Source organism: Pseudorasbora parva, chromosome 20 (assembly GCF_024679245.1).
Source record: "Pseudorasbora parva isolate DD20220531a chromosome 20, ASM2467924v1, whole genome shotgun sequence".
Lineage (NCBI taxonomy): Eukaryota > Metazoa > Chordata > Actinopteri > Cypriniformes > Gobionidae > Pseudorasbora > Pseudorasbora parva.
The window spans coordinates 15,906,044-15,932,449 of NC_090191.1; the positions used below are offsets into that span (position 1 = coordinate 15,906,044).

The 26,406-nt window shown below is 44.8% G+C and overlaps 1 protein-coding gene and 28 non-coding genes across 29 annotated transcripts; 19 read left to right on the top strand and 10 right to left on the bottom strand.

Annotated features, from left to right (window-relative positions):
* Positions 1-485: 485 nt before the first annotated feature.
* On the bottom strand, positions 486-568 carry trnal-cag (transfer RNA leucine (anticodon CAG)). The gene has a single exon. It is a non-coding gene; the product is annotated as a tRNA-Leu (tRNA).
* A 95-nt stretch (positions 569-663) lies between these two features.
* On the top strand, positions 664-737 carry trnam-cau (transfer RNA methionine (anticodon CAU)). The gene has a single exon. It is a non-coding gene; the product is annotated as a tRNA-Met (tRNA).
* Positions 738-2,727: 1,990 nt separating this feature from the next.
* Positions 2,728-2,801, top strand: trnam-cau (transfer RNA methionine (anticodon CAU)). The gene has a single exon. It is a non-coding gene; the product is annotated as a tRNA-Met (tRNA).
* Positions 2,802-3,583: 782 nt separating this feature from the next.
* trnal-cag (transfer RNA leucine (anticodon CAG)) lies at positions 3,584-3,666 on the bottom strand. Its single transcript has one exon. It is a non-coding gene; the product is annotated as a tRNA-Leu (tRNA).
* Positions 3,667-3,761: 95 nt separating this feature from the next.
* On the top strand, positions 3,762-3,835 carry trnam-cau (transfer RNA methionine (anticodon CAU)). Its single transcript has one exon. It is a non-coding gene; the product is annotated as a tRNA-Met (tRNA).
* Positions 3,836-4,606: 771 nt separating this feature from the next.
* On the bottom strand, positions 4,607-4,689 carry trnal-cag (transfer RNA leucine (anticodon CAG)). Its single transcript has one exon. It is a non-coding gene; the product is annotated as a tRNA-Leu (tRNA).
* Positions 4,690-4,784: 95 nt separating this feature from the next.
* Positions 4,785-4,858, top strand: trnam-cau (transfer RNA methionine (anticodon CAU)). The gene has a single exon. It is a non-coding gene; the product is annotated as a tRNA-Met (tRNA).
* Positions 4,859-5,818: 960 nt separating this feature from the next.
* On the top strand, positions 5,819-5,892 carry trnam-cau (transfer RNA methionine (anticodon CAU)). Its single transcript has one exon. It is a non-coding gene; the product is annotated as a tRNA-Met (tRNA).
* Positions 5,893-7,429: 1,537 nt separating this feature from the next.
* On the top strand, positions 7,430-10,529 carry LOC137049089 (uncharacterized). The gene is made up of 4 exons (XM_067427476.1): positions 7,430-7,511; positions 7,608-7,817; positions 8,646-9,064; positions 9,360-10,529. Exons 1-4 carry the CDS (start codon positions 7,430-7,432, stop codon positions 10,527-10,529), a joined length of 1,881 nt encoding a protein of 626 aa, XP_067283577.1.
* Positions 10,530-11,845: 1,316 nt separating this feature from the next.
* trnam-cau (transfer RNA methionine (anticodon CAU)) lies at positions 11,846-11,919 on the top strand. The gene has a single exon. It is a non-coding gene; the product is annotated as a tRNA-Met (tRNA).
* A 782-nt stretch (positions 11,920-12,701) lies between these two features.
* trnal-cag (transfer RNA leucine (anticodon CAG)) lies at positions 12,702-12,784 on the bottom strand. Its single transcript has one exon. It is a non-coding gene; the product is annotated as a tRNA-Leu (tRNA).
* Positions 12,785-12,879: 95 nt separating this feature from the next.
* On the top strand, positions 12,880-12,953 carry trnam-cau (transfer RNA methionine (anticodon CAU)). The gene has a single exon. It is a non-coding gene; the product is annotated as a tRNA-Met (tRNA).
* A 960-nt stretch (positions 12,954-13,913) lies between these two features.
* trnam-cau (transfer RNA methionine (anticodon CAU)) lies at positions 13,914-13,987 on the top strand. Its single transcript has one exon. It is a non-coding gene; the product is annotated as a tRNA-Met (tRNA).
* Positions 13,988-14,769: 782 nt separating this feature from the next.
* On the bottom strand, positions 14,770-14,852 carry trnal-cag (transfer RNA leucine (anticodon CAG)). The gene has a single exon. It is a non-coding gene; the product is annotated as a tRNA-Leu (tRNA).
* Positions 14,853-14,947: 95 nt separating this feature from the next.
* On the top strand, positions 14,948-15,021 carry trnam-cau (transfer RNA methionine (anticodon CAU)). Its single transcript has one exon. It is a non-coding gene; the product is annotated as a tRNA-Met (tRNA).
* Positions 15,022-15,981: 960 nt separating this feature from the next.
* Positions 15,982-16,055, top strand: trnam-cau (transfer RNA methionine (anticodon CAU)). Its single transcript has one exon. It is a non-coding gene; the product is annotated as a tRNA-Met (tRNA).
* A 782-nt stretch (positions 16,056-16,837) lies between these two features.
* On the bottom strand, positions 16,838-16,920 carry trnal-cag (transfer RNA leucine (anticodon CAG)). Its single transcript has one exon. It is a non-coding gene; the product is annotated as a tRNA-Leu (tRNA).
* Positions 16,921-17,015: 95 nt separating this feature from the next.
* On the top strand, positions 17,016-17,089 carry trnam-cau (transfer RNA methionine (anticodon CAU)). Its single transcript has one exon. It is a non-coding gene; the product is annotated as a tRNA-Met (tRNA).
* A 1,816-nt stretch (positions 17,090-18,905) lies between these two features.
* On the bottom strand, positions 18,906-18,988 carry trnal-cag (transfer RNA leucine (anticodon CAG)). The gene has a single exon. It is a non-coding gene; the product is annotated as a tRNA-Leu (tRNA).
* Positions 18,989-19,083: 95 nt separating this feature from the next.
* On the top strand, positions 19,084-19,157 carry trnam-cau (transfer RNA methionine (anticodon CAU)). The gene has a single exon. It is a non-coding gene; the product is annotated as a tRNA-Met (tRNA).
* Positions 19,158-20,117: 960 nt separating this feature from the next.
* trnam-cau (transfer RNA methionine (anticodon CAU)) lies at positions 20,118-20,191 on the top strand. The gene has a single exon. It is a non-coding gene; the product is annotated as a tRNA-Met (tRNA).
* Positions 20,192-21,151: 960 nt separating this feature from the next.
* trnam-cau (transfer RNA methionine (anticodon CAU)) lies at positions 21,152-21,225 on the top strand. The gene has a single exon. It is a non-coding gene; the product is annotated as a tRNA-Met (tRNA).
* Positions 21,226-22,007: 782 nt separating this feature from the next.
* Positions 22,008-22,090, bottom strand: trnal-cag (transfer RNA leucine (anticodon CAG)). Its single transcript has one exon. It is a non-coding gene; the product is annotated as a tRNA-Leu (tRNA).
* Positions 22,091-22,183: 93 nt separating this feature from the next.
* On the top strand, positions 22,184-22,257 carry trnam-cau (transfer RNA methionine (anticodon CAU)). Its single transcript has one exon. It is a non-coding gene; the product is annotated as a tRNA-Met (tRNA).
* A 782-nt stretch (positions 22,258-23,039) lies between these two features.
* trnal-cag (transfer RNA leucine (anticodon CAG)) lies at positions 23,040-23,122 on the bottom strand. Its single transcript has one exon. It is a non-coding gene; the product is annotated as a tRNA-Leu (tRNA).
* Positions 23,123-23,217: 95 nt separating this feature from the next.
* trnam-cau (transfer RNA methionine (anticodon CAU)) lies at positions 23,218-23,291 on the top strand. Its single transcript has one exon. It is a non-coding gene; the product is annotated as a tRNA-Met (tRNA).
* Positions 23,292-25,107: 1,816 nt separating this feature from the next.
* Positions 25,108-25,190, bottom strand: trnal-cag (transfer RNA leucine (anticodon CAG)). Its single transcript has one exon. It is a non-coding gene; the product is annotated as a tRNA-Leu (tRNA).
* A 95-nt stretch (positions 25,191-25,285) lies between these two features.
* On the top strand, positions 25,286-25,359 carry trnam-cau (transfer RNA methionine (anticodon CAU)). Its single transcript has one exon. It is a non-coding gene; the product is annotated as a tRNA-Met (tRNA).
* Positions 25,360-26,319: 960 nt separating this feature from the next.
* trnam-cau (transfer RNA methionine (anticodon CAU)) lies at positions 26,320-26,393 on the top strand. The gene has a single exon. It is a non-coding gene; the product is annotated as a tRNA-Met (tRNA).
* The last annotated feature ends 13 nt before the right edge of the window (positions 26,394-26,406 follow it).

Below are 26,406 nucleotides of genomic sequence, written 5' to 3' on the forward strand. Positions count from 1 at the left end.
CCCACAGCCCATAAACCCATGACATGTCATTCCAAGAGATTTCCAGGAATTCCTTGCCATGAAATTCTACTGCACCCCCAAAATTTCAGTCCATGACATCACAGTCAAACTCCAAGAATCCCATTGCATCCCTCCAAAGAAACCCCAAACAAAACATGAATACCCTTTCATAAACAAGTTCTCATTCCGGTAAACATCACAACATGTTATTCCATTGAATGCTATTCTATAAAACATGTCCAATTTCATGAAATGTCAGGACATGACATTCCCTGGAAACTGCATGAAAATTCCACAGAATCCCATACATGGCACAAAAGTGTTACTTTAAAGTTCATGCGATGCCGGTGGTCAGAGGTACCGTAGTGTTCCATTGGCTCTGACATGAACTGAATTGCAGTGCTTCGTCAATATTAGCGTGTTACTGGGTCAACTTGCCAGAGGGTTAAAGAGTCTACCTGGAGCCCGCAACCAAAGGTCAGGTCTGTCAGAAGTAGGATTCGAACCCACGCCTCCAGGGGAGACTGCAACCTGAACGCAGCGCCTTAGACCACTCGGCCATCCTGACATGACAGTGCACGGTGAGCAGCGTGTTTGGAGCTGCACCGAATGGCAGATGATCCAGAAGCTAGTGCTCCACCACTCACACTGGCCACAGCACATGCCTCGTTGGCGCAGTTAGGCAGCGCGTCAGTCTCATAATCTGAAGGTCGTGAGTTCGAGCCTCACACGGGGCAGAGTTGTGATTTTTAGCACACAAGAGCGTTTAGGCAAAAGAGCGGGTTTCTTCATACCCTTTTGTGTGATTGTCCATTCCTTCATGAGCAATGCGATTGAATTCCAGTCATTTTGTAGGGCAGATGTTGAATAAATGCAGTAATAGTATTCCTCTCATATTCACCTAAAATGGGGCAGTGTCACTACAATGTTTTGTTCAGGTTGAACATAATTCTTTCATTCTCATGATGTTTCTTGTCAGTAGTGATGTAATGTTTCGCTTGACATTTCATGATTCTCATTCCATGACATTCCATCCCACAGCCCATAAACCCATGACATGTCATTCCAAGAGATTTCCAGGAATTCCTTGAAATGAAATTCTACTGCACCCCCAAAATTTCAGTCCACGACATCACAGTCAAACTCCAAGAATCCCATTGCATCCCTCCAAAGAAACCCCAAACAAAACATGAATACCCTTTCATAAACAAGTTCTCATTCCGGTAAACATCGCAACATGGTATTCCATTGAATGCTATTCTATAAAACATGTCCAATTTCATAAAATGTCAGGACATGACATTCCCTGGAAACTGCATGGAAATTCCACAGAATCCCATACATGGCACAAAAGTGTTACTTTAAAGTTCATACGATGCCGGTGGTCAGAGGTACCGTAGTGTTCCATTGGATCTGACATGAACTGAAATGCAGTGCTTCATCAATATTAGTGTGTTACTGGGTCAACTTGCCAGAGGGTTAAAGACTCTACCTGGAGCCCGCAACCAAAGGTTAGGTCTGTCAGAAGTGGGATTCGAACCCACGCCTCCAGGGGAGACTGCGACCTGAACGCAGCGCCTTAGCTCGGCCATCCTGACATGACAGCTCACGGTGAGCAGCGTGTTTGGAGCTGCACCGAATGGCAGATGATCCAGAAGCTAGTGCTTCACCACTCACACTGGCCACAGCACATGCCTCGTTGGCGCAGTTAGGCAGCGCGGCAGTCTCATAATCTGAAGGTCGTGAGTTCGAGCCTCACACGGGGCAGAGTGGTGCTTTTTGGCACACAAGAGCGTTTAGGCAAAAGAGCGGGTTTCTTCATACCCTTTTGTGTGATTGTCCATTCCTTCATGAGCAATGCGATTGAAATCCAGTTATTTTGTAGGGCAGATGTTGAATAAATGCAGTAATAGTATTCCTCTCATATTCACCTAAAATGGGGCAGTGTCACTACAATGTTTTGTTCAGTCTGAACATAATTCTTTCATTCTCATGACGTTTCTTGTCAGTAGTGATGTAATGTTTCGCTTGACATGCCATGAATCTCATTCCATGACATTCCATCCCACAGCCCATAAACCCATGACATGTCATTCCAAGAGATTTCCAGGAATTCCTTGCCATGAAATTCTACTGCACCCCCAAAATTTCAGTCCATGACATCACAGTCAAACTCCAAGAATCCCATTGCATCCCTCCAAAGAAACCCCAAACAAAACATGAATACCCTTTCATAAACAAGTTCTCATTCCGGTAAACATCACAACATGTTATTCCATTGAATGCTATTCTATAAAACATGTCCAATTTCATGAAATGTCAGGACATGACATTCCCTGGAAACTGCATGGAAATTCCACAGAATCCCATACATGGCACAAAAGTGTTACTTTAAAGTTCATACGATGCCGGTGGTCAGAGGTACCGTAGTGTTCCATTGGCTCTGACATGAACTGAAATGCAGTGCTTCGTCAATATTAGTGTGTTACTGGGTCAACTTGCCAGAGGGTTAAAGAGTCTACCTGGAGCCCGCAACCAAAGGTTAGGTCTGTCAGAATTGGAATTCGAACCCACGCCTCCAGGGGAGACTGCGACCTGAACGCAGCGCCTTAGACCACTCGGCCATCCTGACATGACAGCTCACGGTGAGCAGCGTGTTTGGAGCTGCACCGAATGGCAGATGATCCAGAAGCTAGTGCTCCACCACTCACACTGGCCACAGCACATGCCTCGTTGGTGCAGTTAGGCAGCGCGTCAGTCTCATAATCTGAAGGTCGTGAGTTCGAGCCTCACACGGGGCAGAGTGGTGCTTTTTGGCACACAAAAGCGTTTAGGCAAAAGAGCGGGTTTCTTCATACCCTTTTGTGTGATTGTCCATTCCTTCATGAGCAATGCGATTGAAATCCAGTCATTTTGTAGGGCAGATGTTGAATAAATGCAGAAATAGTATTCCTCTCATATTCACCTAAACTGGGGCAGTGTCACTACAAAGTTTTGTTCAGTCTGAACATAATTCTTTCATTCTCATGACGTTTCTTGTCAGTAGTGATGTAATGTTTCGCTTGACATGCCATGAATCTCATTTCATGACATTCCATCCCACAGCCCATAAACCCATGACATGTCATTCCAAGAGATTTCCAGGAATTCCTTGCCATGAAATTCTACTGCACCCCCAAAATTTCAGTCCATGACATCACAGTCAAACTCCAAGAATCCCATTGCATCCCTCCAAAGAAACCCCAAACAAAACATGAATACCCTTTCATAAACAAGTTCTCATTCCGGTAAACATCACAACATGGTATTCCATTGAATGCTATTCTATAAAACATGTCCAATTTCATGAAATGTCAGGACATGACATTCCCTGGAAACTGCATGAAAATTCCACAGAATCCCATACATGGCACAAAAGTGTTACTTTAAAGTTCATGCGATGCCGGTGGTCAGAGGTACCGTAGTGTTCCATTGGCTCTGACATGAACTGAATTGCAGTGCTTCGTCAATATTAGCGTGTTACTGGGTCAACTTGCCAGAGGGTTAAAGAGTCTACCTGGAGCCCGCAACCAAAGGTCAGGTCTGTCAGAAGTGGGATTCGAACCCACGCCTCCAGGGGAGACTGCGACCTGAACGCAGCGCCTTAGACCGCTCGGCCATCCTGACATGACAGCGCACGGTGAGCAGCGTGTTTGGAGCTGTACCGAATGGCAGATGATCCAGAAGCTAGTGCTCCACCACTCACACTGGCCACCGCACATGCCTCGTTGGCGCAGTTAGGCAGCGCGTCAGTCTCATAATCTGAAGGTCGTGAGTTCGAGCCTCACACGGGGCAGAGTGGTGCTTTTTGGCACACAAGAGCGTTTAGGCAAAAGAGCGGGTTTCTTCATACCCTTTTGTGTGATTGTCCATTCCTTCATGAGCAATGCGATTGAAATCCAGTCATTTTGTAGGGCAGATGTTGAATAAATGCAGTAATAGTATTCCTCTCATATTCACCTTAAATGGGGCAGTGTCACTACAATGTTTTGTTCAGTCTGAACATAATTCTTTCATTCTCATGACGTTTCTTGTCAGTAGTGATGTAATGTTTCGCTTGACATGCCATGAATCTCATTCCATGACATTCCATCCCACAGCCCATAAACCCATGACATGTCATTCCAAGAGATTTCCAGGAATTCCTTGCCATGAAATTCTACTGCACCCCCAAAATTTCAGTCCATGACATCACAGTCAAACTCCAAGAATCCCATTGCATCCCTCCAAAGAAACCCCAAACAAAACATGAATACCCTTTCATAAACAAGTTCTCATTCCGGTAAACATCACAACATGGTATTCCATTGAATGCTATTCTATAAAACATGTCCAATTTCATGAAATGTCAGGACATGACATTCCCTGGAAACTGCATGGAAATTCCACAGAATCCCATACATGGCACAAAAGTGTTACTTTAAAGTTCATACGATGCCGGTGGTCAGAGGTACCGTAGTGTTCCATTGAACTGAAATGCAGTGCTTCGTCAATATTAGTGTGTTACTGGGTCAACTTGCCAGAGGGTTAAAGACTCTACCTGGAGCCCGCAACCAAAGGTTAGGTCTGTCAGAAGTGGGATTCGAACCCACGCCTCCAGGGGAGACTGCGACCTGAACGCAGCGCCTTAGACCGCTCGGCCATCCTGACATGACAGCTCACGGTGAGCAGCGTGTTTGGAGCTGCACCGAATGGCAGATGATCCAGAAGCTAGTGCTCCACCACTCACACTGGCCACAGCACATGCCTCGTTGGCGCAGTTAGGCAGCGCGTCAGTCTCATAATCTGAAGGTCGTGAGTTCGAGCCTCACACGGGGCAGAGTGGTGCTTTTTGGCACAAAAGAGCGTTTAGGCAAAAGAGCGGGTTTCTTCATACCCTTTTGTGTGATTGTCCATTCCTTCATGAGCAATGCGATTGAAATCCAGTCATTTTGTAGGGCAGATGTTGAATAAATGCAGTAATAGTATTCCTCTCATATTCACCTAAAATGGGGCAGTGTCACTACAATGTTTTGTTCAGTCTGAACATAATTCTTTCATTCTCATGACGTTTCTTGTCAGTAGTGATGTAATGTTTCGCTTGACATGCCATGAATCTCATTCCATGACATTCCATCCCACAGCCCATAAACCCATGACATGTCATTCCAAGAGATTTCCAGGAATTCCTTGCCATGAAATTCTACTGCACCCCCAAAATTTCAGTCCATGACATCACAGTCGAACTCCAAGAATCCCATTGCATCCCTCCAAAGAAACCCCAAACAAAACATGAATACCCTTTCATAAACAAGTTCCCATTCCGGTAAACATCACAACATGGTATTCCATTGAATGCTATTCTATAAAACATGTCCAATTTCATGAAATGTCAGGACATGACATTCCCTGGAAACTGCATGAAAATTCCACAGAATCCCATACATGGCACAAAAGTGTTACTTTAAAGTTCATACGATGCCGGTGGTCAGAGGTACCGTAGTGTTCCATTGGCTCTGACATGAACTGAAATGCAGTGCTTCGTCAATATTAGTGTGTTACTGGGTCAACTTGCCAGAGGGTTAAAGACTCTACCTGGAGCCCGCAACCAAAGGTTAGGTCTGTCAGATGTGGGATTCGAACCCACGCCTCCAGGAGAGACTGCAACCTGAACGCAGCGCTTTAGACCGCTCGGCCATCCTGACATGACAGCTCACGGTGAGCAGCGTGTTTGGAGCTGCACCGAATGGCAGATGATCCAGAAGCTAGTGCTCCACCACTCACACTGGCCACAGCACATGCCTCGTTGGCGCAGTTAGGCAGCGCTTCAGTCTCATAATCTGAAGGTCGTGAGTTCGAGCCTCACACGGGGCAGAGTGGTGCTTTTTGGCACACAAGAGCGTTTAGGCAAAAGAGCGGGTTTCTTCATACCCTTTTGTGTGATTGTCCATTCCTTCATGAGCAATGCGATTGAAATCCAGTCATTTTGTAGGGCAGATGTTGAATAAATGCAGTAATAGTATTCCTCTCATATTAACCTAAAATGGGGCAGTGTCACTACAATGTTTTGTTCAGTCTGAACATAATTCTTTCATTCTCATGACGTTTCTTGTCAGTAGTGATGTAATGTTTCGCTTGACATGCCATGAATCTCATTCCATGACATTCCATCCCACAGCCCATAAACCCATGACATGTCATTCCAAGAGATTTCCAGGAATTCCTTGCCATGAAATTCTACTGCACCCCCAAAATTTCAGTCCATGACATCACAGTCAAACTCCAAGAATCCCATTGCATCCCTCCAAAGAAACCCCAAACAAAACATGAATACCCTTTCATAAACAAGTTCTCATTCCGGTAAACATCACAACATGGTATTCCATTGAATGCTATTCTATAAAACATGTCCAATTTCATGAAATGTCAGGACATGACATTCCCTGGAAACTGCATGAAAATTCCACAGAATCCCATACATGGCACAAAAGTGTTACTTTAAAGTTCATGCGATGCCGGTGGTCAGAGGTACCGTAGTGTTCCATTGGCTCTGACATGAACTGAATTGCAGTGCTTCGTCAATATTAGCGTGTTACTGGGTCAACTTGCCAGAGGGTTAAAGAGTCTACCTGGAGCCCGCAACCAAAGGTTAGGTCTGTCAGAAGTGGGATTCGAACCCACGCCTCCAGGGGAGACTGCGACCTGAACGCCAGCTGCCGAAGGATAGTCCGACAATTTGAGGGAAATGTTGAAGAATGTTCAACTCCACAGCCAATCACGCCGAAGCACTATAACATTTGCAACCAATCAGAAAGCTCCATTCTTAACATTTTCTTGACATTTTCGACATTTGACCAATCAGAGTTCAAGGAAATGTTGTGAGCGTGTTTACGCTTGTTACCGCTAGTTGCTGTCAGGAGGCTAGTCAAGCTGTCAATCAAGTTTCCGAGCTGAGCCGAAGGTGGCACGAAGTAATGACAAAGTTCTCGGGGGAAGTGTCAGAGTTCAAAAAAAGTTCAGTAGAGGAGGATCACTGGCACGGAGGTCAGCATGCATTTTTGAGTGGGATGCGGCTGATGTTTCTGAGCTTCACGTGGCAAAGAGAGAGCAGCTGATATCCCAGGGTTGGCCTGCGCTGACAGATGAAGATGTCCACAAGCATCTCACCAGGGGAGAGCTGGCCCTTCATTGCCGGAGGAGGACCCATGGAGAGGAGACTACCATCCTTCTCCTTGAGCGACTGCTTACAGAGCTCCTGAGCAGCAGGGGCAATGACTCCCTGGGTGTTCCTCTCCTGGACAGAGAAAGGATGGAGCACATCTGGAATGTCCAGAAGAAGCATGTTAAATGCATTCAAGATCCCCCTGGTGTTGTGCTCTATACAGAGACGGGGAGCTTAACCAAGGGAGGCATGCTTCTGAAGACATACAGATGTGGAAGGGGCTCTACTTCTCTCGAGTCCTTTCATTTACATCTGAACCGGTTCATCCCAGGTATGTCTTTGTCACATACAATGTGCATGTGTAAAGAAAGCTCATTAAGTGTCTGTGTTTCTTAAAAACCCGCCATATGCTTGTGTCTATTTACAGGAACCAGTGCGAACAGTCTGAACTTTCAGATTTATCTGCTGGAGGGTCTACACCGGTGGAACCAGGACCGGGAGGCTGCTTCCCTGTCAATGGAGCCATCAGCTTTGCGTAGTTACACAGGAGAACTTGTTCACTGTGTAAACACCAACTACGAAAAGCTGTTTGGCAGGAAAGTGGTCCCCACATTTTGTTCCCCTGCACGTTACACCGGTGAGAGAATTTGTTATTGTTCATGATTTTGCAATTTCTGTGTAATCTCAGTCAATATATTAGATATAACTCTATAGTCTACCGTATCATATTTCTTATGCAAATTTCTAAAGGCCTGTTAGTCCACTGACAGCAAGTTTGCTGAACCCAAGTTCAGTTTAATCAAAATATCCAAAACATTAAAAAAACTTGGCAATACAAGAAACTGACGTTGACTTGACGTTGGCTAAACAAAACTCACCAACAGCACGGCAGTTCAAAACGTTACATTCAATGCTAGACAAAGACTGAGGGCTAGAGATAAGGGCTAGAGATAAGGGCTAGACATAAGGGCTAGAGAAGGGCTAGACACAAGGGCTAGAGAAGGGCTAGACACAAGGGCTAGAGATAAGGGCTAGACATAAGGGCTAGAGAAGGGCTAGACACAAGCGCTAGACACAAGGGCTAGAGAAGGGCTAGACACAAGGGCTAGACACAAGGGCTAGAGAAGGGCTAGACACAAGGGCTAGACACAAGGGCTAACCCTAACCCATTCTAGACAAAGACTAAAGGCAAACATGAGGGCTTAAGTGCAGAGTAAAAATCATGTTACATGTAAATATCAAATATGATCAGGCTTTTGAGGAAAATGTATTTGTACGTCTCTCAATCATCACTGTATTGCATTATGTTTTGCCATCCACAATTAAAGGTTTTGCGCCTCTGAATAAAAAAATGTTATCAGCTCTATTCTTACAATATCACACTATATGAGCTACTACAAAAGCCTAATTTATCAAATATCATACACAACATTTAATTTCTGCTTGTTTATTGTGTTTGTTTCAGGTGAGCTCATTGGAGTGCAGTACCTGTTCCAGCAGACTGGCCAGTCACTGCAGGACATGAATCCAGACTCTGAGCAGACCGCAGAGCTCATTGAGGACCTCAGTGTGGAGGAGCGAGATGAAGATGAGGGCTTCTGTGACATCAGCGAGGATCACACCATTAGTGATCCGGAAGCTGTTCTGTCACCATCCTCCACACTCACACTGGGTTCTCCCACCCTGGTCACCAGCAGTGACATATCTGCACTGGGCTCCACATCCCCTTCACTGCTCCCTGACCCCACACATGGCCTCACACAGTCTCATTCATCAGCTGGACCTTCAGGGACTGCTGTCTCTCCTTTCCCCTCAGAGCCAGAGGATGCTGGTCAGGATGATGACGTCGACGATGATGATGATGATGATGATGATGGAGAGATGGTAAATACCACTCCTTTGTATTTCTTTCAAATCAAGTATAATATTTCAAACAGTGATGAATTAACATCCATTGCTTTAAATCCAGACTTTCTACATATTCTAAATGTAAACGTAAAGCCTAAAGTCATAAGTAAGCAGGAAATATGCATCAAGTCAGATTTATTTCTATAGTGCTTTGATCTATACATATTGGGTCAAAAGAGCTTTTTTGTGATAAACAGGAAAATAACAGAATTTTGCATCAAATAGATGTCATGTAGTAATTTCTTTGTTTGTGTGTTTGTATTTTTAATAGGCTGTTGACTACCAAAATGTCCCGGGTTATCAGCATGTGGACAGGCTGGCAGAATATCTGGTGGAACTCCGGGGTCACACAACCCTCAGCCTGACCAACCAGGAAGCCAACACAATAATTGCTCTTTGGCAGAACCTGGATGACCAGGACAAGAAAGGGGTGGTGAAAGCAGCTCGTTACCAAAAGAGACTGCTGAGTGGACGCTTCAGAGTCCCAAAGAGGCCCACTCAGAACCCAGGGGTAGAGAGCACCATCAGATGTGTGCTGGGTGCAAGTGGCATAGCTGCTCAGTGGCCTGACTGTTGCCGTCTGGTGGAGACCATCTTCATCAGACTTTGCAATGCTCACCCAAGCCCCAAAAGAAAAGGCAAAGGAGCCCTGTCGAGATGGTCTCTGATCCTGCAAGACTATCGCAGGATAAGGCAGCTTGTACTGGGCAACGGCTTGGTGATGGGAGGGACGTCAATCCAGCTGGTGGAGGTTAACCAGAACACCCTGATTCAGTGGTACAACAACAGACAGAAAAAGCAGGAACTGTCTGTGCTGCTTCAGGGTATTCAGTTGCCTCAGCCCCTCCATGTTGCTCAGGAGCCTCTCCAGGTTGCTAAACGCTTACGGACTGAGCCAGAACAACCAGGGGAACAACACCAGTTTAAGCTGCCAGAGAGCACAGCAGGTCAGGCAAAGCAGAGGCAGACTTCTGTTGGGCGACCCCCTCTCAGACCCAAGGCACCAGCGCAGAGCCAGATGTTGGTGACACCATCAGCCCCTGGATCATCACTGCAGATGGTACCAAATATTATGATACCAGCAGCACCAGGGTTCCAGGGTGTGCCAGTGTTTCAGGTGCCAATGTACCAGGGAGTCCAAATGGTCCAGGGAATCCCAATGGTCCAAGGTGTTCAAATGGTACAAGGAATGCCAATGATGCAGCCACTGTTACAGCCTACAGTGGTGCGGGGAACCAGCTCACAGCCTGCTACACCAGAAACCATGCCTAAGAGACCCTACAGGAGAACTGTAGAGGCAAACACGTGCAAAAAATGTGGGCAATACAAAACCAGTGCAACGGGACATAGCCAGTACAGGGGCAGGGTGTATTGCCCACAGACTGAGACAGTTTGCAAGGAGGTGTGGTTAGAGGAAATGCGGCGAACCATTTCCAAATAATTTATCTTTTTTTTAATATGTATATATATATATATATATATATATATATATATATATTATTGTATATAGCGTGAAATATTTTTAAACTTTATTTAACATTTTATTTCTTGTTTTTGAAAACCTATTTATTGATTTTTACAATTGTACATTTCATATTTTAAAGTTGTTATTTAACATTTTATTTACCTTTTATGTTTGAAAATTTGTTTAACATTTTATTTTATTTAACATTCATTACTGTTCTGTTTGCATAATTGCAAAATAAAAACAAATTGGCAAAGTGATTGCATTTTGACTTTTTTACTTTCATATAACACTGCAGCAATAAAACATTTGTATATTAAAAGATCATTTGTACATTTCTTGATCTTGTGATAGACCTTTTTCAGCATATTGGTTATTCAGTAATGGGTCGCATCTTTGTTTATAATAATATAATAATAACACCGTTCCATTGATAATTGTATTTTTCTTTAAAGAACATCAAAAAACACAACAAACTATTTATGTGTATTTTATTAGAACTGGAACAGTATACATTAAAAAATATATTATTTCATTTAAATATAAATATTACAAAAATTTGTTTTGTTGACCTTTTTACTTTCATATAACACTGCAACAATAAAAAAATAATTTGTACATTTTCTTATTAATGTGACAAACATTTTTCAGCAAATGGGTTGCATCTTTCAAATACAGATTTGCAAAAGTCTTGTGTGAATGTAACCTAAAACAAATGCTTGATTAGATCAAATATATAACAACTAGTAAATAATAACAATGTTCCATTGGTAATTTTATTTTTTCATGAAAGAATATCAAAAACACAACAAACTAATTACATATGTGTATTTTATTAACACTGGAACAGTATGCATCCAAAAATGTGTTTATTTAATTCAAATATAAATATTACAAAAAGCTGTCTTTTGCTGGAATCGAACCCCGGTCTTGGTGAGCACCTGCAATAGAAAACAGTGTAATGTAAATGCGTGATTTTCCCACACGAAGTAACCGGAAAAGGCATCACAAGACATATGCTTAGGAAGAAATATCTCTGAACGTCACATTTCACCCTTTCTTTTCTTCATTTTTTCCCTCTCTTCTTCCCCTTCTCCCTTTCTTCCTTCCCCCTTTTCTTCCCTTCTTCCCCGCCTTCTGTTGGACTATTGTTCCCCAGCTCGAACGCAGCGCCTTAGACCGCTCGGCCATCCTGACATGACAGCTCACGGTGAGCAGCGTGTTTGGAGCTGCACCGAATGGCAGATGATCCAGAAGCTAGTGCTCCACCACTCACACTGGCCACAGCACATGCCTCGTTGGCGCAGTTAGGCAGCGCGTCAGTCTCATAATCTGAAGGTTGTGAGTTCGAGCCTCACACGGGGCAGAGTGGTGCTTTTTGGCACACAAGAGCGTTTAGGCAAAAGAGCGAGTTTCTTCATACCCTTTTGTGTGATTGTCCATTCCTTCATGAGCAATGCGATTGAAATCCAGTCATTTTGTAGGGCAGATGTTGAATAAATGCAGAAATAGTATTCCTCTCATATTCACCTAAACTGGGGCAGTGTCACTACAATGTTTTGTTCAGTCTGAACATAATTCTTTCATTCTCATGACGTTTCTTGTCAGTAGTGATGTAATGTTTCTCTTGACATGCCATGAATCTCATTCCATGACATTCCATCCCACAGCCCATAAACCCATGACATGTCATTCCAAGAGATTTCCAGGAATTCCTTGCCATGAAATTCTACTGCACCCCCAAAATTTCAGTCCATGACATCACAGTCAAACTCCAAGAATCCCATTGCATCCCTCCAAAGAAACCCCAAACAAAACATGAATACCCTTTCATAAACAAGTTCTCATTCCGGTAAACATCACAACATGTTATTCCATTGAATGCTATTCTATAAAACATGTCCAATTTCATGAAATGTCAGGACATGACATTCCCTGGAAACTGCATGAAAATTCCACAGAATCCCATACATGGCACAAAAGTGTTACTTTAAAGTTCATGCGATGCCGGTGGTCAGAGGTACCGTAGTGTTCCATTGGCTCTGACATGAACTGAATTGCAGTGCTTCGTCAATATTAGCGTGTTACTGGGTCAACTTGCCAGAGGGTTAAAGAGTCTACCTGGAGCCCGCAACCAAAGGTTAGGTCTGTCAGAAGTGGGATTTGAACCCACGCCTCCAGGGGAGACTGCGACCTGAACGCAGCGCCTTAGACCGCTCGGCCATCCTGACATGACAGCACACGGTGAGCAGCGTGTTTGGAGCTGCACCGAATGGCAGATGATCCAGAAGCTAGTGCTCCACCACTCACACTGGCCACAGCACATGCCTCGTTGGCGCAGTTAGGCAGCGCGTCAGTCTCATAATCTGAAGGTCGTGAGTTCGAGCCTCACACGGGGCAGGGTTGTGCTTTTTAGCACACAAGAGCGTTTAGGCAAAAGAGCGGGTTTCTTCATACCCTTTTGTGTGATTGTCCATTCCTTCATGAGCAATGCGATTGAATTCCAGTCATTTTGTAGGGCAGATGTTGAATAAATGCAGTAATAGTATTCCTCTCATATTCACCTAAAATGGGGCAGTGTCACTACAATGTTTTGTTCAGTCTGAACATAATTCTTTCATTCTCATGACGTTTCTTGTAAGTAGTGATGTAATGTTTCGCTTGACATGCCATGAATCTCATTCCATGACATTCCATCCCACAGCCCATAAACCCATGACATGTCATTCCAAGAGATTTCCAGGAATTCCTTGCCATGAAATTCTACTGCACCCCCAAAATTTCAGTCCATGACATCACAGTCAAACTCCAAGAATCCCATTGCATCCCTCCAAAGAAACCCCAAACAAAACATGAATACCCTTTCATAAACAAGTTCTCATTCCGGTAAACATCACAACATGGTATTCCATTGAATGCTATTCTATAAAACATGTCCAATTTCATGAAATGTCAGGACATGACATTCCCTGGAAACTGCATGGAAATTCCACAGAATCCCATACATGGCACAAAAGTGTTACTTTAAAGTTCATACGATGCCGGTGGTCAGAGGTACCGTAGTGTTCCATTGGCTCTGACATGAACTGAAATGCAGTGCTTCGTCAATATTAGTGTGTTACTGGGTCAACTTGCCAGAGGGTTAAAGACTCTACCTGGAGCCCGCAACCAAAGGTTAGGTCTGTCAGAAGTGGGATTCGAACCCACTCCTCCAGGGTAGACTGCGACCTGAACGCAGCGCCTTAGACCGCTCGGCCATCCTGACATGACAGCTCATGGTGAGCAGCGTGTTTGGAGCTGCACCGAATGGCAGATGATCCAGAAGCTAGTGCTCCACCACTCACACTGGCCACAGCACATGCCTCGTTGGCGCAGTTAGGCAGCGCGTCAGTCTCATAATCTGAAGGTCGTGAGTTCGAGCCTCACACGGGGCAGAGTGGTGCTTTTTGGCACACAAGAGCGTTTAGGCAAAAGAGCGGGTTTCTTCATACCCTTTTGTGTGATTGTCCATTCCTTCATGAGCAATGGGATTGAAATCCAGTCATTTTGTAGGGCAGATGTTGAATAAATGCAGAAATAGTATTCCTCTCATATTAACCTAAACTGGGGCAGTGTCACTACAATGTTTTGTTCAGTCTGAACATAATTCTTTCATTCTCATGATGTTTCTTGTCAGTAGTGATGTAATGTTTCGCTTGACATTTCATGAATCTCATTCCATGACATTCCATCCCACAGCCCATAAACCCATGACATGTCATTCCAAGAGATTTCCAGGAATTCCTTGCCATGAAATTCTACTGCACCCCCAAAATTTCAGTCCATGACATCACAGTCAAACTCCAAGAATCCCATTGCATCCCTCCAAAGAAACCCCAAACAAAACATGAATACCCTTTCATAAACAAGTTCTCATTCCGGTAAACATCGCAACATGGTATTCCATTGAATGCTATTCTATAAAACATGTCCAATTTCATGAAATGTCAGGACATGACATTCCCTGGAAACTGCATGGAAATTCCACAGAATCCCATACATGGCACAAAAGTGTTACTTTAAAGTTCATACGATGCCGGTGGTCAGAGGTACCGTAGTGTTCCATTGGCTCTGACATGAACTGAAATGCAGTGCTTCGTCAATATTAGTGTGTTACTGGGTCAAATTGCCAGAGGGTTAAAGACTCTACCTGGAGCTCGCAACCAAAGGTTAGATCTGTCAGAAGTGGGATTCGAACCCACGCCTCCAGGGGAGACTGCAACCTGAACGCAGCGCCTTAGACCGCTCGGCCATCCTGACATGACAGCTCACGGTGAGCAGCGTGTTTGGAGCTGCTCCGAATGGCAGATGATCCAGTAGCTAGTGCTCCACCACTCACACTGACCACAGCACATGCCTCGTTGGCGCAGTTAGGCAGCGCGTCAGTCTCATAATCTGAAGGTCGTGAGTTCGAGCCTCACGCGGGGCAGAGTGGTGCTTTTTGGCACACAAGAGCGTTTAGGCAAAAGAGCGGGTTTCTTCATACCCTTTTGTGTGATTGTCCATTCCTTCATGAGCAATGCGATTGAAATCCAGTCATTTTGTAGGGCAGATGTTGAATAAATGCAGAAATAGTATTCCTCTCATATTCACCTAAAATGGGGCAGTGTCACTACAATGTTTTGTTCAGTCTGAACATAATTCTTTCATTCTCATGACGTTTCTTGTCAGTAGTGATGTAATGTTTCGCTTGACATGCCATGAATCTCATTCCATGACATTCCATCCCACAGCCCATAAACCCATGACATGTCATTCCAAGAGATTTCCAGGAATTCCTTGCCATGAAATTCTACTGCACCCCCAAAATTTCAGTCCATGACATCACAGTCAAACTCCAAGAATCCCATTGCATCCCTCCAAAGAAACCCCAAACAAAACATGAATACCCTTTCATAAACAAGTTCTCATTCCGGTAAACATCACAACATGTTATTCCATTGAATGCTATTCTATAAAACATGTCCAATTTCATGAAATGTCAGGACATGACATTCCCTGAAAACTGCATGGAAATTCCACAGAATCCCATACATGGCACAAAAGTGTTACTTTAAAGTTCATACGATGCCGGTGGTCAGAGGTACCGTAGTGTTCCATTGGCTCTGACATGAACTGAAATGCAGTGCTTCGTCAATATTAGTGTGTTACTGGGTCAACTTGCCAGAGGGTTAAAGACTCTACCTGGAGCCCGCAACCAAAGGTTAGGTCTGTCAGAAGTGGGATTCGAACCCACTCCTCCAGGGTAGACTGCGACCTGAACGCAGCGCCTTAGACCGCTCGGCCATCCTGACATGACAGCTCATGGTGAGCAGCGTGTTTGGAGCTGCACCGAATGGCAGATGATCCAGAAGCTAGTGCTCCACCACTCACACTGGCCACAGCACATGCCTCGTTGGCGCAGTTAGGCAGCGCGTCAGTCTCATAATCTGAAGGTCGTGAGTTCGAGCCTCACACGGGGCAGAGTGGTGCTTTTTGGCACACAAGAGCGTTTAGGCAAAAGAGCGGGTTTCTTCATACCCTTTTGTGTGATTGTCCATTCCTTCATGAGCAATGGGATTGAAATCCAGTCATTTTGTAGGGCAGATGTTGAATAAATGCAGAAATAGTATTCCTCTCATATTAACCTAAACTGGGGCAGTGTCACTACAATGTTTTGTTCAGTCTGAACATAATTCTTTCATTCTCATGATGTTTCTTGTCAGTAGTGATGTAATGTTTCGCTTGACATTTCATGAATCTCATTCCATGACATTCCATCCCACAGCCCATAAACCCATGACATGTCATTCCAAGAGATTTCCAGGAATTCCTTGCCATGAAATTCTACTGCACCCCCAAAATTTCAGTCCATGACATCACAGTCAAACTCCAAGAATCCCATTGCATCCCTCCAAAGAAACCCCAAACAAAACATGAATACCCTTTCATAAACAAGTTCTCATTCCGGTAAACATCGCAACATGGTATTCCATTGAATGCTATTCTATAAAACATGTCCAATTTCATGAAATGTCAGGACATGACATTCCCTGGAAACTGCATGGAAATTCCACAGAATCCCATACATGGCACAAAAGTGTTACTTTAAAGTTCATACGATGCCGGTGGTCAGAGGTACCGTAGTGTTCCATTGGCTCTGACATGAACTGAAATGCAGTGCTTCGTCAATATTAGTGTGTTACTGGGTCAAATTGCCAGAGGGTTAAAGACTCTACCTGGAGCCCGCAACCAAAGGTTAGATCTGTCAGAAGTGGGATTCGAACCCACGCCTCCAGGGGAGACTGCGACCTGAACGCAGCGCCTTAGACCGCTCGGCCATCCTGACATGACAGCTCACGGTGAGCAGCGTGTTTGGAGCTGCTCCGAATGGCAGATGATCCAGTAGCTAGTGCTCCACCACTCACACTGGCCACAGCACATGCCTCGTTGGCGCAGTTAGGCAGCGCGTCAGTCTCATAATCTGAAGGTCGTGAGTTCGAGCCTCACGCGGGGCAGAGTGGTGCTTTTTGGCACACAAGAGCATTTAGGCAAAAGAGCGGGTTTCTTCATACCCTTTTGTGTGATTGTCCATTCCTTCATGAGCAATGCGATTGAAATCCAGTCATTTTGTAGGGCAGATGTTGAATAAATGCAGAAATAGTATTCCTCTCATATTCACCTAAACTGGGGCAGTGTCACTACAATGTTTTGTTCAGTCTGAACATAATTCTTTCATTCTCATGACGTTTCTTGTCAGTAGTGATGTAATGTTTCTCTTGACATGCCATGAATCTCATTCCATGACATTCCATCCCACAGCCCATAAACCCATGACATGTCATTCCAAGAGATTTCCAGGAATTCCTTGCCATGAAATTCTACTGCACCCCCAAAATTTCAGTCCATGACATCACAGTCAAACTCCAAGAATCCCATTGCATCCCTCCAAAGAAACCCCAAACAAAACATGAATACCCTTTCATAAACAAGTTCTCATTCCGGTAAACATCACAACATGGTATTCCATTGAATGCTATTCTATAAAACATGTCCAATTTCATGAAATGTCAGGACATGACATTCCCTGGACACTGCATGAAAATTCCACAGAATCCCATACATGGCACAAAAGTGTTACTTTAAAGTTCATGCGATGCCGGTGGTCAGACGTACCGTAGTGTTCCATTGGCTTTGACATGAACTGAATTGCAGTGCTTCGTCAATATTAGCGTCTTACTGGGTCAACTTGCCAGAGGGTTAAAGAGTCTACCTGGAGCCCGCAACCAAAGGTCAGGTCTTTCAGAAGTGGGATTCGAACCCACGCCTCCAGGGGAGACTGCGACCTGAACGCAGCACCTTAGACCGCTCGGCCATCCTGACATGACAGCGCACGGTGAGCAGCGTGTTTGGAGCTGCACCGAATGGCAGATGATCCAGAAGCTAGTGCTCCACCACTCACACTGGCCACAGCACATGCCTCGTTGGCGCAGTTAGGCAGCGCGTCAGTCTCATTATCTGAAGGTCGTGAGTTCGAGCCTCACGCGGGGCAGAGTTGTGCTTTTTAGCACACAAGAGCGTTTAGGCAAAAGAGCGGGTTTCTTCATACCCTTTTGTGTGATTGTCCATTCCTTCATGAGCAATGCGATTGAATTCCAGTCATTTTGTAGGGCAGATGTTGAATAAATGCAGTAATAGTATTCCTCTCATATTCACCTAAAATGGGGCAGTGTCACTACAATGTTTTGTTCAGGTTGAACATAATTCTTTCATTCTCATGATGTTTCTTGTCAGTAGTGATGTAATGTTTCGCTTGACATTTCATGATTCTCATTCCATGACATTCCATCCCACAGCCCATAAACCCATGACATGTCATTCCAAGAGATTTCCAGGAATTCCTTGCAATGAAATTCTACTGCACCCCCAAAATTTCAGTCAATGACATCACAGTCAAACTCCAAGAATCTCATTGCATCCCTCCAAAGAAACCCCAAACAAAACATGAATACCCTTTGATAAACAAGTTCTCATTCCGGTAAACATCACAACATGTTATTCCATTGAATGCTATTCTATAAAACATCTCCAATTTCATGAAATGTCAGGACATGACATTCCCTGGAAACTGCATGAAAATTCCACAGAATCCCATACATGGCACAAAAGTGTTACTTTAAAGTTCATGCGATGCCGGTGGTCAGAGGTACCGTAGTGTTCCATTGGCTCTGACATGAACTGAATTGCAGTGCTTTGTCAATATTAGCGTGTTACTGGGTCAACTTGCCAGAGGGTTAAAGAGTCTACCTGGAGCCCGCAACCAAAGGTTAGGTCTGTCAGAAGTGGGATTTGAACCCACGCCTCCAGGGGAGACTGCGACCTGAACGCAGCGCCTTAGACCGCTCGGCCATCCTGACATGACAGCACACGGTGAGCAGCGTGTTTGGAGCTGCACCGAATGGCAGATGATCCAGAAGCTAGTGCTCCACCACTCACACTGGCCACAGCACATGCCTCGTTGGCGCAGTTAGGCAGCGCGTCAGTCTCATAATCTGAAGGTCGTGAGTTCGAGCCTCACACGGGGCAGGGTTGTGCTTTTTAGCACACAAGAGCGTTTAGGCAAAAGAGCGGGTTTCTTCATACCCTTTTGTGTGATTGTCCATTCCTTCATGAGCAATGCGATTGAATTCCAGTCATTTTGTAGGGCAGATGTTGAATAAATGCAGTAATAGTATTCCTCTCATATTCACCTAAAATGGGGCAGTGTCACTACAATGTTTTGTTCAGTCTGAACATAATTCTTTCATTCTCATGACGTTTCTTGTCAGTAGTGATGTAATGTTTCGCTTGACATGCCATGAATCTCATTCCATGACATTCCATCCCACAGCCCATAAACCCATGACATGTCATTCCAAGAGATTTCCAGGAATTCCTTGCCATGAAATTCTACTGCACCCCCAAAATTTCAGTCCATGACATCACAGTCAAACTCCAAGAATCCCATTGCATCCCTCCAAAGAAACCCCAAACAAAACATGAATACCCTTTCATAAACAAGTTCTCATTCCGGTAAACATCACAACATGGTATTCCATTGAATGCTATTCTATAAAACATGTCCAATTTCATGAAATGTCAGGACATGACATTCCCTGGAAACTGCATGGAAATTCAACAGAATCCCATACATGGCACAAAAGTGTTACTTTAAAGTTCATGCGATGCCGGTGGTCAGAGGTACCGTAGTGTTCCATTGGCTCTGACATGAACTGAAATGCAGTGCTTCGTCAATATTAGTGTGTTACTGGGTCAACTTGCCAGAGGGTTAAAGACTCTACCTGGAGCCCGCAACCAAAGGTTAGGTCTGTCAGAAGTGGGATTCGAACCCACTCCTCCAGGGTAGACTGCGACCTGAACGCAGCGCCTTAGACTGCTCGGCCATCCTGACATGACAGCTCATGGTGAGCAGCGTGTTTGGAGCTGCACCGAATGGCAGATGATCCAGAAGCTAGTGCTCCACCACTCACACTGGCCACAGCACATGCCTCGTTGGCGCAGTTAGGCAGCGCGTCAGTCTCATAATCTGAAGGTCGTGAGTTCGAGCCTCACACGGGGCAGAGTGGTGCTTTTTGGCACACAAGAGCGTTTAGGCAAAAGAGCGGGTTTCTTCATACCCTTTTGTGTGATTGTCCATTCCTTCATGAGCAATGGGATTGAAATCCAGTCATTTTGTAGGGCAGATGTTGAATAAATGCAGAAATAGTATTCCTCTCATATTAACCTAAACTGGGGCAGTGTCACTACAATGTTTTGTTCAGTCTGAACATAATTCTTTCATTCTCATGATGTTTCTTGTCAGTAGTGATGTAATGTTTCGCTTGACATTTCATGAATCTCATTCCATGACATTCCATCCCACAGCCCATAAACCCATGACATGTCATTCCAAGAGATTTCCAGGAATTCCTTGCCATGAAATTCTACTGCACCCCCAAAATTTCAGTCCATGACATCACAGTCAAACTCCAAGAATCCCATTGCATCCCTCCAAAGAAACCCCAAACAAAACATGAATACCCTTTCATAAACAAGTTCTCATTCCGGTAAACATCGCAACATGGTATTCCATTGAATGCTATTCTATAAAACATGTCCAATTTCATGAAATGTCAGGACATGACATTCCCTGGAAACTGCATGGAAATTCCACAGAATCCCATACATGGCACAAAAGTGTTACTTTAAAGTTCATACGATGCCGGTGGTCAGAGGTACCGTAGTGTTCCATTGGCTCTGACATGAACTGAAATGCAGTGCTTCGTCAATATTAGTGTGTTACTGGGTCAAATTGCCAGAGGGTTAAAGACTCTACCTGGAGCTCGCAACCAAAGGTTAGATCTGTCAGATGTGGGATTCGAACCCACGCCTCCAGGGGAGACTGCAACCTGAACGCAGCGCCTTAGACCGCTCGGCCATCCTGACATGACAGCTCACGGTGAGCAGCGTGTTTGGAGCTGCTCCGAATGGCAGATGATCCAGTAGCTAGTGCTCCACCACTCACACTGACCACAGCACATGCCTCGTTGGCGCAGTTAGGCAGCGCGTCAGTCTCATAATCTGAAGGTCGTGAGTTCGAGCCTCACGCGGGGCAGAGTGGTGCTTTTTGGCACACAAGAGCGTTTAGGCAAAAGAGCGGGTTTCTTCATACCCTTTTGTGTGATTGTCCATTCCTTCATGAGCAATGCGATTGAAATCCAGTCATTTTGTAGGGCAGATGTTGAATAAATGCAGAAATAGTATTCCTCTCATATTCACCTAAAATGGGGCAGTGTCACTACAATGTTTTGTTCAGTCTGAACATAATTCTTTCATTCTCATGACGTTTCTTGTCAGTAGTGATGTAATGTTTCGCTTGACATGCCATGAATCTCATTCCATGACATTCCATCCCACAGCCCATAAACCCATGACATGTCATTCCAAGAGATTTCCAGGAATTCCTTGCCATGAAATTCTACTGCACCCCCAAAATTTCAGTCCATGACATCACAGTCAAACTCCAAGAATCCCATTGCATCCCTCCAAAGAAACCCCAAACAAAACATGAATACCCTTTCATAAACAAGTTCTCATTCCGGTAAACATCACAACATGTTATTCCATTGAATGCTATTCTATAAAACATGTCCAATTTCATGAAATGTCAGGACATGACATTCCCTGGAAACTGCATGAAAATTCCACAGAATCCCATACATGGCACAAAAGTGTTACTTTAAAGTTCATGCGATGCCGGTGGTCAGAGGTACCGTAGTGTTCCATTGGCTCTGACATGAACTGAATTGCAGTGCTTCGTCAATATTAGCGTGTTACTGGGTCAACTTGCCAGAGGGTTAAAGAGTCTACCTGGAGCCCGCAACCAAAGGTTAGGTCTGTCAGAAGTGGGATTCAAACCCACACCTCCAGGGGAGACTGCGACCTGAACGCAGCGCCTTAGACCGCTCGGCCATCCTGACATGGCAGCGCACGGTGAGCAGCGTGTTTGGAGCTGCACCGAATGGCAGATGATCCAGAAGCTAGCTCCACCACTCACACTGGCCACAGCACATGCTTTGTTGGCGCAGTTAGGCAGCGCGTCAGTCTCATAATCTGAAGGTCGTGAGTTCGAGCCTCACACGGGGCAGAGTGGTGCTTTTTGGCACACAAGAGCGTTTAGGCAAAAGAGCGGGTTTCTTCATACCCTTTTGTGTGATTGTCCATTCCTTCACGAGCAATGCGATTGAAATCCAGTCATTTTGTAGGGCAGATGTTGAATAAATGCAGTAATAGTATTCCTCTCATATTCACCTAAAATGGGGCAGTGTCACTACAATGTTTTGTTCAGTCTGAACATAATTCTTTCATTCTCATGACGTTTCTTGTCAGTAGTGATGTAGTGTTTCGCTTGACATGCCATGAATCTCATTCCATGACATTCCATCCCACAGCCCATAAACCCATGACATGTCATTCCAAGAGATTTCCAGGAATTCCTTGCCATGAAATTCTACTGCACCCCCAAAATTTCAGTCCATGACATCACAGTCAAACTCCAAGAATCCCATTGCATCCCTCCAAAGAAACCCCAAACAAAACATGAATACCCTTTCATAAACAAGTTCTCATTCCGGTAAACATCACAACATGGTATTCCATTGAATGCTATTCTATAAAACATGTCCAATTTCATGAAATGTCAGGACATGACATTCCCTGGAAACTGCATGGAAATTCCACAGAATCCCATACATGGCACAAAAGTGTTACTTTAAAGTTCATACGATGCCGGTGGTCAGAGGTACCGTAGTGTTCCATTGGCTCTGACATGAACTGAAATGCAGTGCTTCGTCAATATTAGTGTGTTACTGGGTCAACTTGCCAGAGGGTTAAAGACTCTACCTGGAGCCCGCAACCAAAGGTTAGGTCTGTCAGAAGTGGGATTCGAACCCACGCCTCCAGGGGAGACTGCGACCTGAACGCAGCGCCTTAGACCGCTCGGCCATCCTGACATGACAGCTCACGGTGAGCAGCGTGTTTGGAGCTGCACCGAATGGCAGATGATCCAGAAGCTAGTGCTCCACCACTCACACTGGCCACAGCACATGCCTCGTTGGCGCAGTTAGGCAGCGCGTCAGTCTCATAATCTGAAGGTCGTGAGTTCGAGCCTCACACGGGGCAGAGTGGTGCTTTTTGGCACACAAGAGCATTTAGGCAAAAGAGCGGGTTTCTTCATACCCTTTTGTGTGATTGTCCATTCCTTCATGAGCAATGCGATTGAAATCCAGTCATTTTGTAGGGCAGATGTTGAATAAATGCAGAAATAGTATTCCTCTCATATTCACCTAAACTGGGGCAGTGTCACTACAATGTTTTGTTCAGTCTGAACATAATTCTTTCATTCTCATGACGTTTCTTGTCAGTAGTGATGTAATGTTTCTCTTGACATGCCATGAATCTCATTCCATGACATTCCATCCCACAGCCCATAAACCCATGACATGTCATTCCAAGAGATTTCCAGGAATTCCTTGCCATGAAATTCTACTGCACCCCCAAAATTTCAGTCCATGACATCACAGTCAAACTCCAAGAATCCCATTGCATCCCTCCAAAGAAACCCCAAACAAAACATGAATACCCTTTCATAAACAAGTTCTCATTCCGGTAAACATCACAACATGGTATTCCATTGAATGCTATTCTATAAAACATGTCCAATTTCATGAAATGTCAGGACATGACATTCCCTGGACACTGCATGAAAATTCCACAGAATCCCATACATGGCACAAAAGTGTTACTTTAAAGTTCATGCGATGCCGGTGGTCAGACGTACCGTAGTGTTCCATTGGCTTTGACATGAACTGAATTGCAGTGCTTCGTCAATATTAGCGTCTTACTGGGTCAACTTGCCAGATGGTTAAAGAGTCTACCTGGAGCCCGCAACCAAAGGTCAGGTCTTTCAGAAGTGGGATTCGAACCCACGCCTCCAGGGGAGACTGCGACCTGAACGCAGCACCTTAGACCGCTCGGCCATCCTGACATGACAGCGCACGGTGAGCAGCGTGTTTGGAGCTGCACCGATTGGCAGATGATCCAGAAGCTAGTGCTCCACCACTCACACTGGCCACAGCACATGCCTCGTTGGCGCAGTTAGGCAGCGCGTCAGTCTCATTATCTGAAGGTCGTGAGTTCGAGCCTCACGCGGGGCAGAGTTGTGCTTTTTAGCACACAAGAGCGTTTAGGCAAAAGAGCGGGTTTCTTCATACCCTTTTGTGTGATTGTCCATTCCTTCATGAGCAATGCGATTGAATTCCAGTCATTTTGTAGGGCAGATGTTGAATAAATGCAGTAATAGTATTCCTCTCATATTCACCTAAAATGGGGCAGTGTCACTACAATGTTTTGTTCAGGTTGAACATAATTCTTTCATTCTCATGATGTTTCTTGTCAGTAGTGATGTAATGTTTCGCTTGACATTTCATGATTCTCATTCCATGACATTCCATCCCACAGCCCATAAACCCATGACATGTCATTCCAAGAGATTTCCAGGAATTCCTTGCAATGAAATTCTACTGCACCCCCAAAATTTCAGTCAATGACATCACAGTCAAACTCCAAGAATCTCATTGCATCCCTCCAAAGAAACCCCAAACAAAACATGAATACCCTTTCATAAACAAGTTCTCATTCCGGTAAACATCACAACATGTTATTCCATTGAATGCTATTCTATAAAACATGTCCAATTTCATGAAATGTCAGGACATGACATTCCCTGGAAACTGCATGAAAATTCCACAGAATCCCATACATGGCACAAAAGTGTTACTTTAAAGTTCATGCGATGCCGGTGGTCAGAGGTACCGTAGTGTTCCATTGGCTCTGACATGAACTGAATTGCAGTGCTTTGTCAATATTAGCGTGTTACTGGGTCAACTTGCCAGAGGGTTAAAGAGTCTACCTGGAGCCCGCAACCAAAGGTTAGGTCTGTCAGAAGTGGGATTTGAACCCACGCCTCCAGGGGAGACTGCGACCTGAACGCAGCGCCTTAGACCGCTCGGCCATCCTGACATGACAGCACACGGTGAGCAGCGTGTTTGGAGCTGCACCGAATGGCAGATGATCCAGAAGCTAGTGCTCCACCACTCACACTGGCCACAGCACATGCCTCGTTGGCGCAGTTAGGCAGCGCGTCAGTCTCATAATCTGAAGGTCGTGAGTTCGAGCCTCACACGGGGCAGGGTTGTGCTTTTTAGCACACAAGAGCGTTTAGGCAAAAGAGCGGGTTTCTTCATACCCTTTTGTGTGATTGTCCATTCCTTCATGAGCAATGCGATTGAATTCCAGTCATTTTGTAGGGCAGATGTTGAATAAATGCAGTAATAGTATTCCTCTCATATTCACCTAAAATGGGGCAGTGTCACTACAATGTTTTGTTCAGTCTGAACATAATTCTTTCATTCTCATGACGTTTCTTGTCAGTAGTGATGTAATGTTTCACTTGACATGCCATGAATCTCATTCCATGACATTCCATCCCACAGCCCATAAACCCATGACATGTCATTCCAAGAGATTTCCAGGAATTCCTTGCCATGAAATTCTACTGCACCCCCAAAATTTCAGTCCATGACATCACAGTCAAACTCCAAGAATCCCATTGCATCCCTCCAAAGAAACCCCAAACAAAACATGAATACCCTTTCATAAACAAGTTCTCATTCCGGTAAACATCACAACATGGTATTCCATTGAATGCTATTCTATAAAACATGTCCAATTTCATGAAATGTCAGGACATGACATTCCCTGGAAACTGCATGGAAATTCCACAGAATCCCATACATGGCACAAAAGTGTTACTTTAAAGTTCATGCGATGCCGGTGGTCAGAGGTACCGTAGTGTTCCATTGGCTCTGACATGAACTGAAATGCAGTGCTTCGTCAATATTAGTGTGTTACTGGGTCAACTTGCCAGAGGGTTAAAGACTCTACCTGGAGCCCGCAACCAAAGGTTAGGTCTGTCAGAAGTGGGATTCGAACCCACTCCTCCAGGGTAGACTGCGACCTGAACGCAGCGCCTTAGACTGCTCGGCCATCCTGACATGACAGCTCATGGTGAGCAGCGTGTTTGGAGCTGCACCGAATGGCAGATGATCCAGAAGCTAGTGCTCCACCACTCACACTGGCCACAGCACATGCCTCGTTGGCGCAGTTAGGCAGTGCATCAGTCTCATAATCTGAAGGTCGTGAGTTCGAGCCTCACACGGGGCAGAGTGGTGCTTTT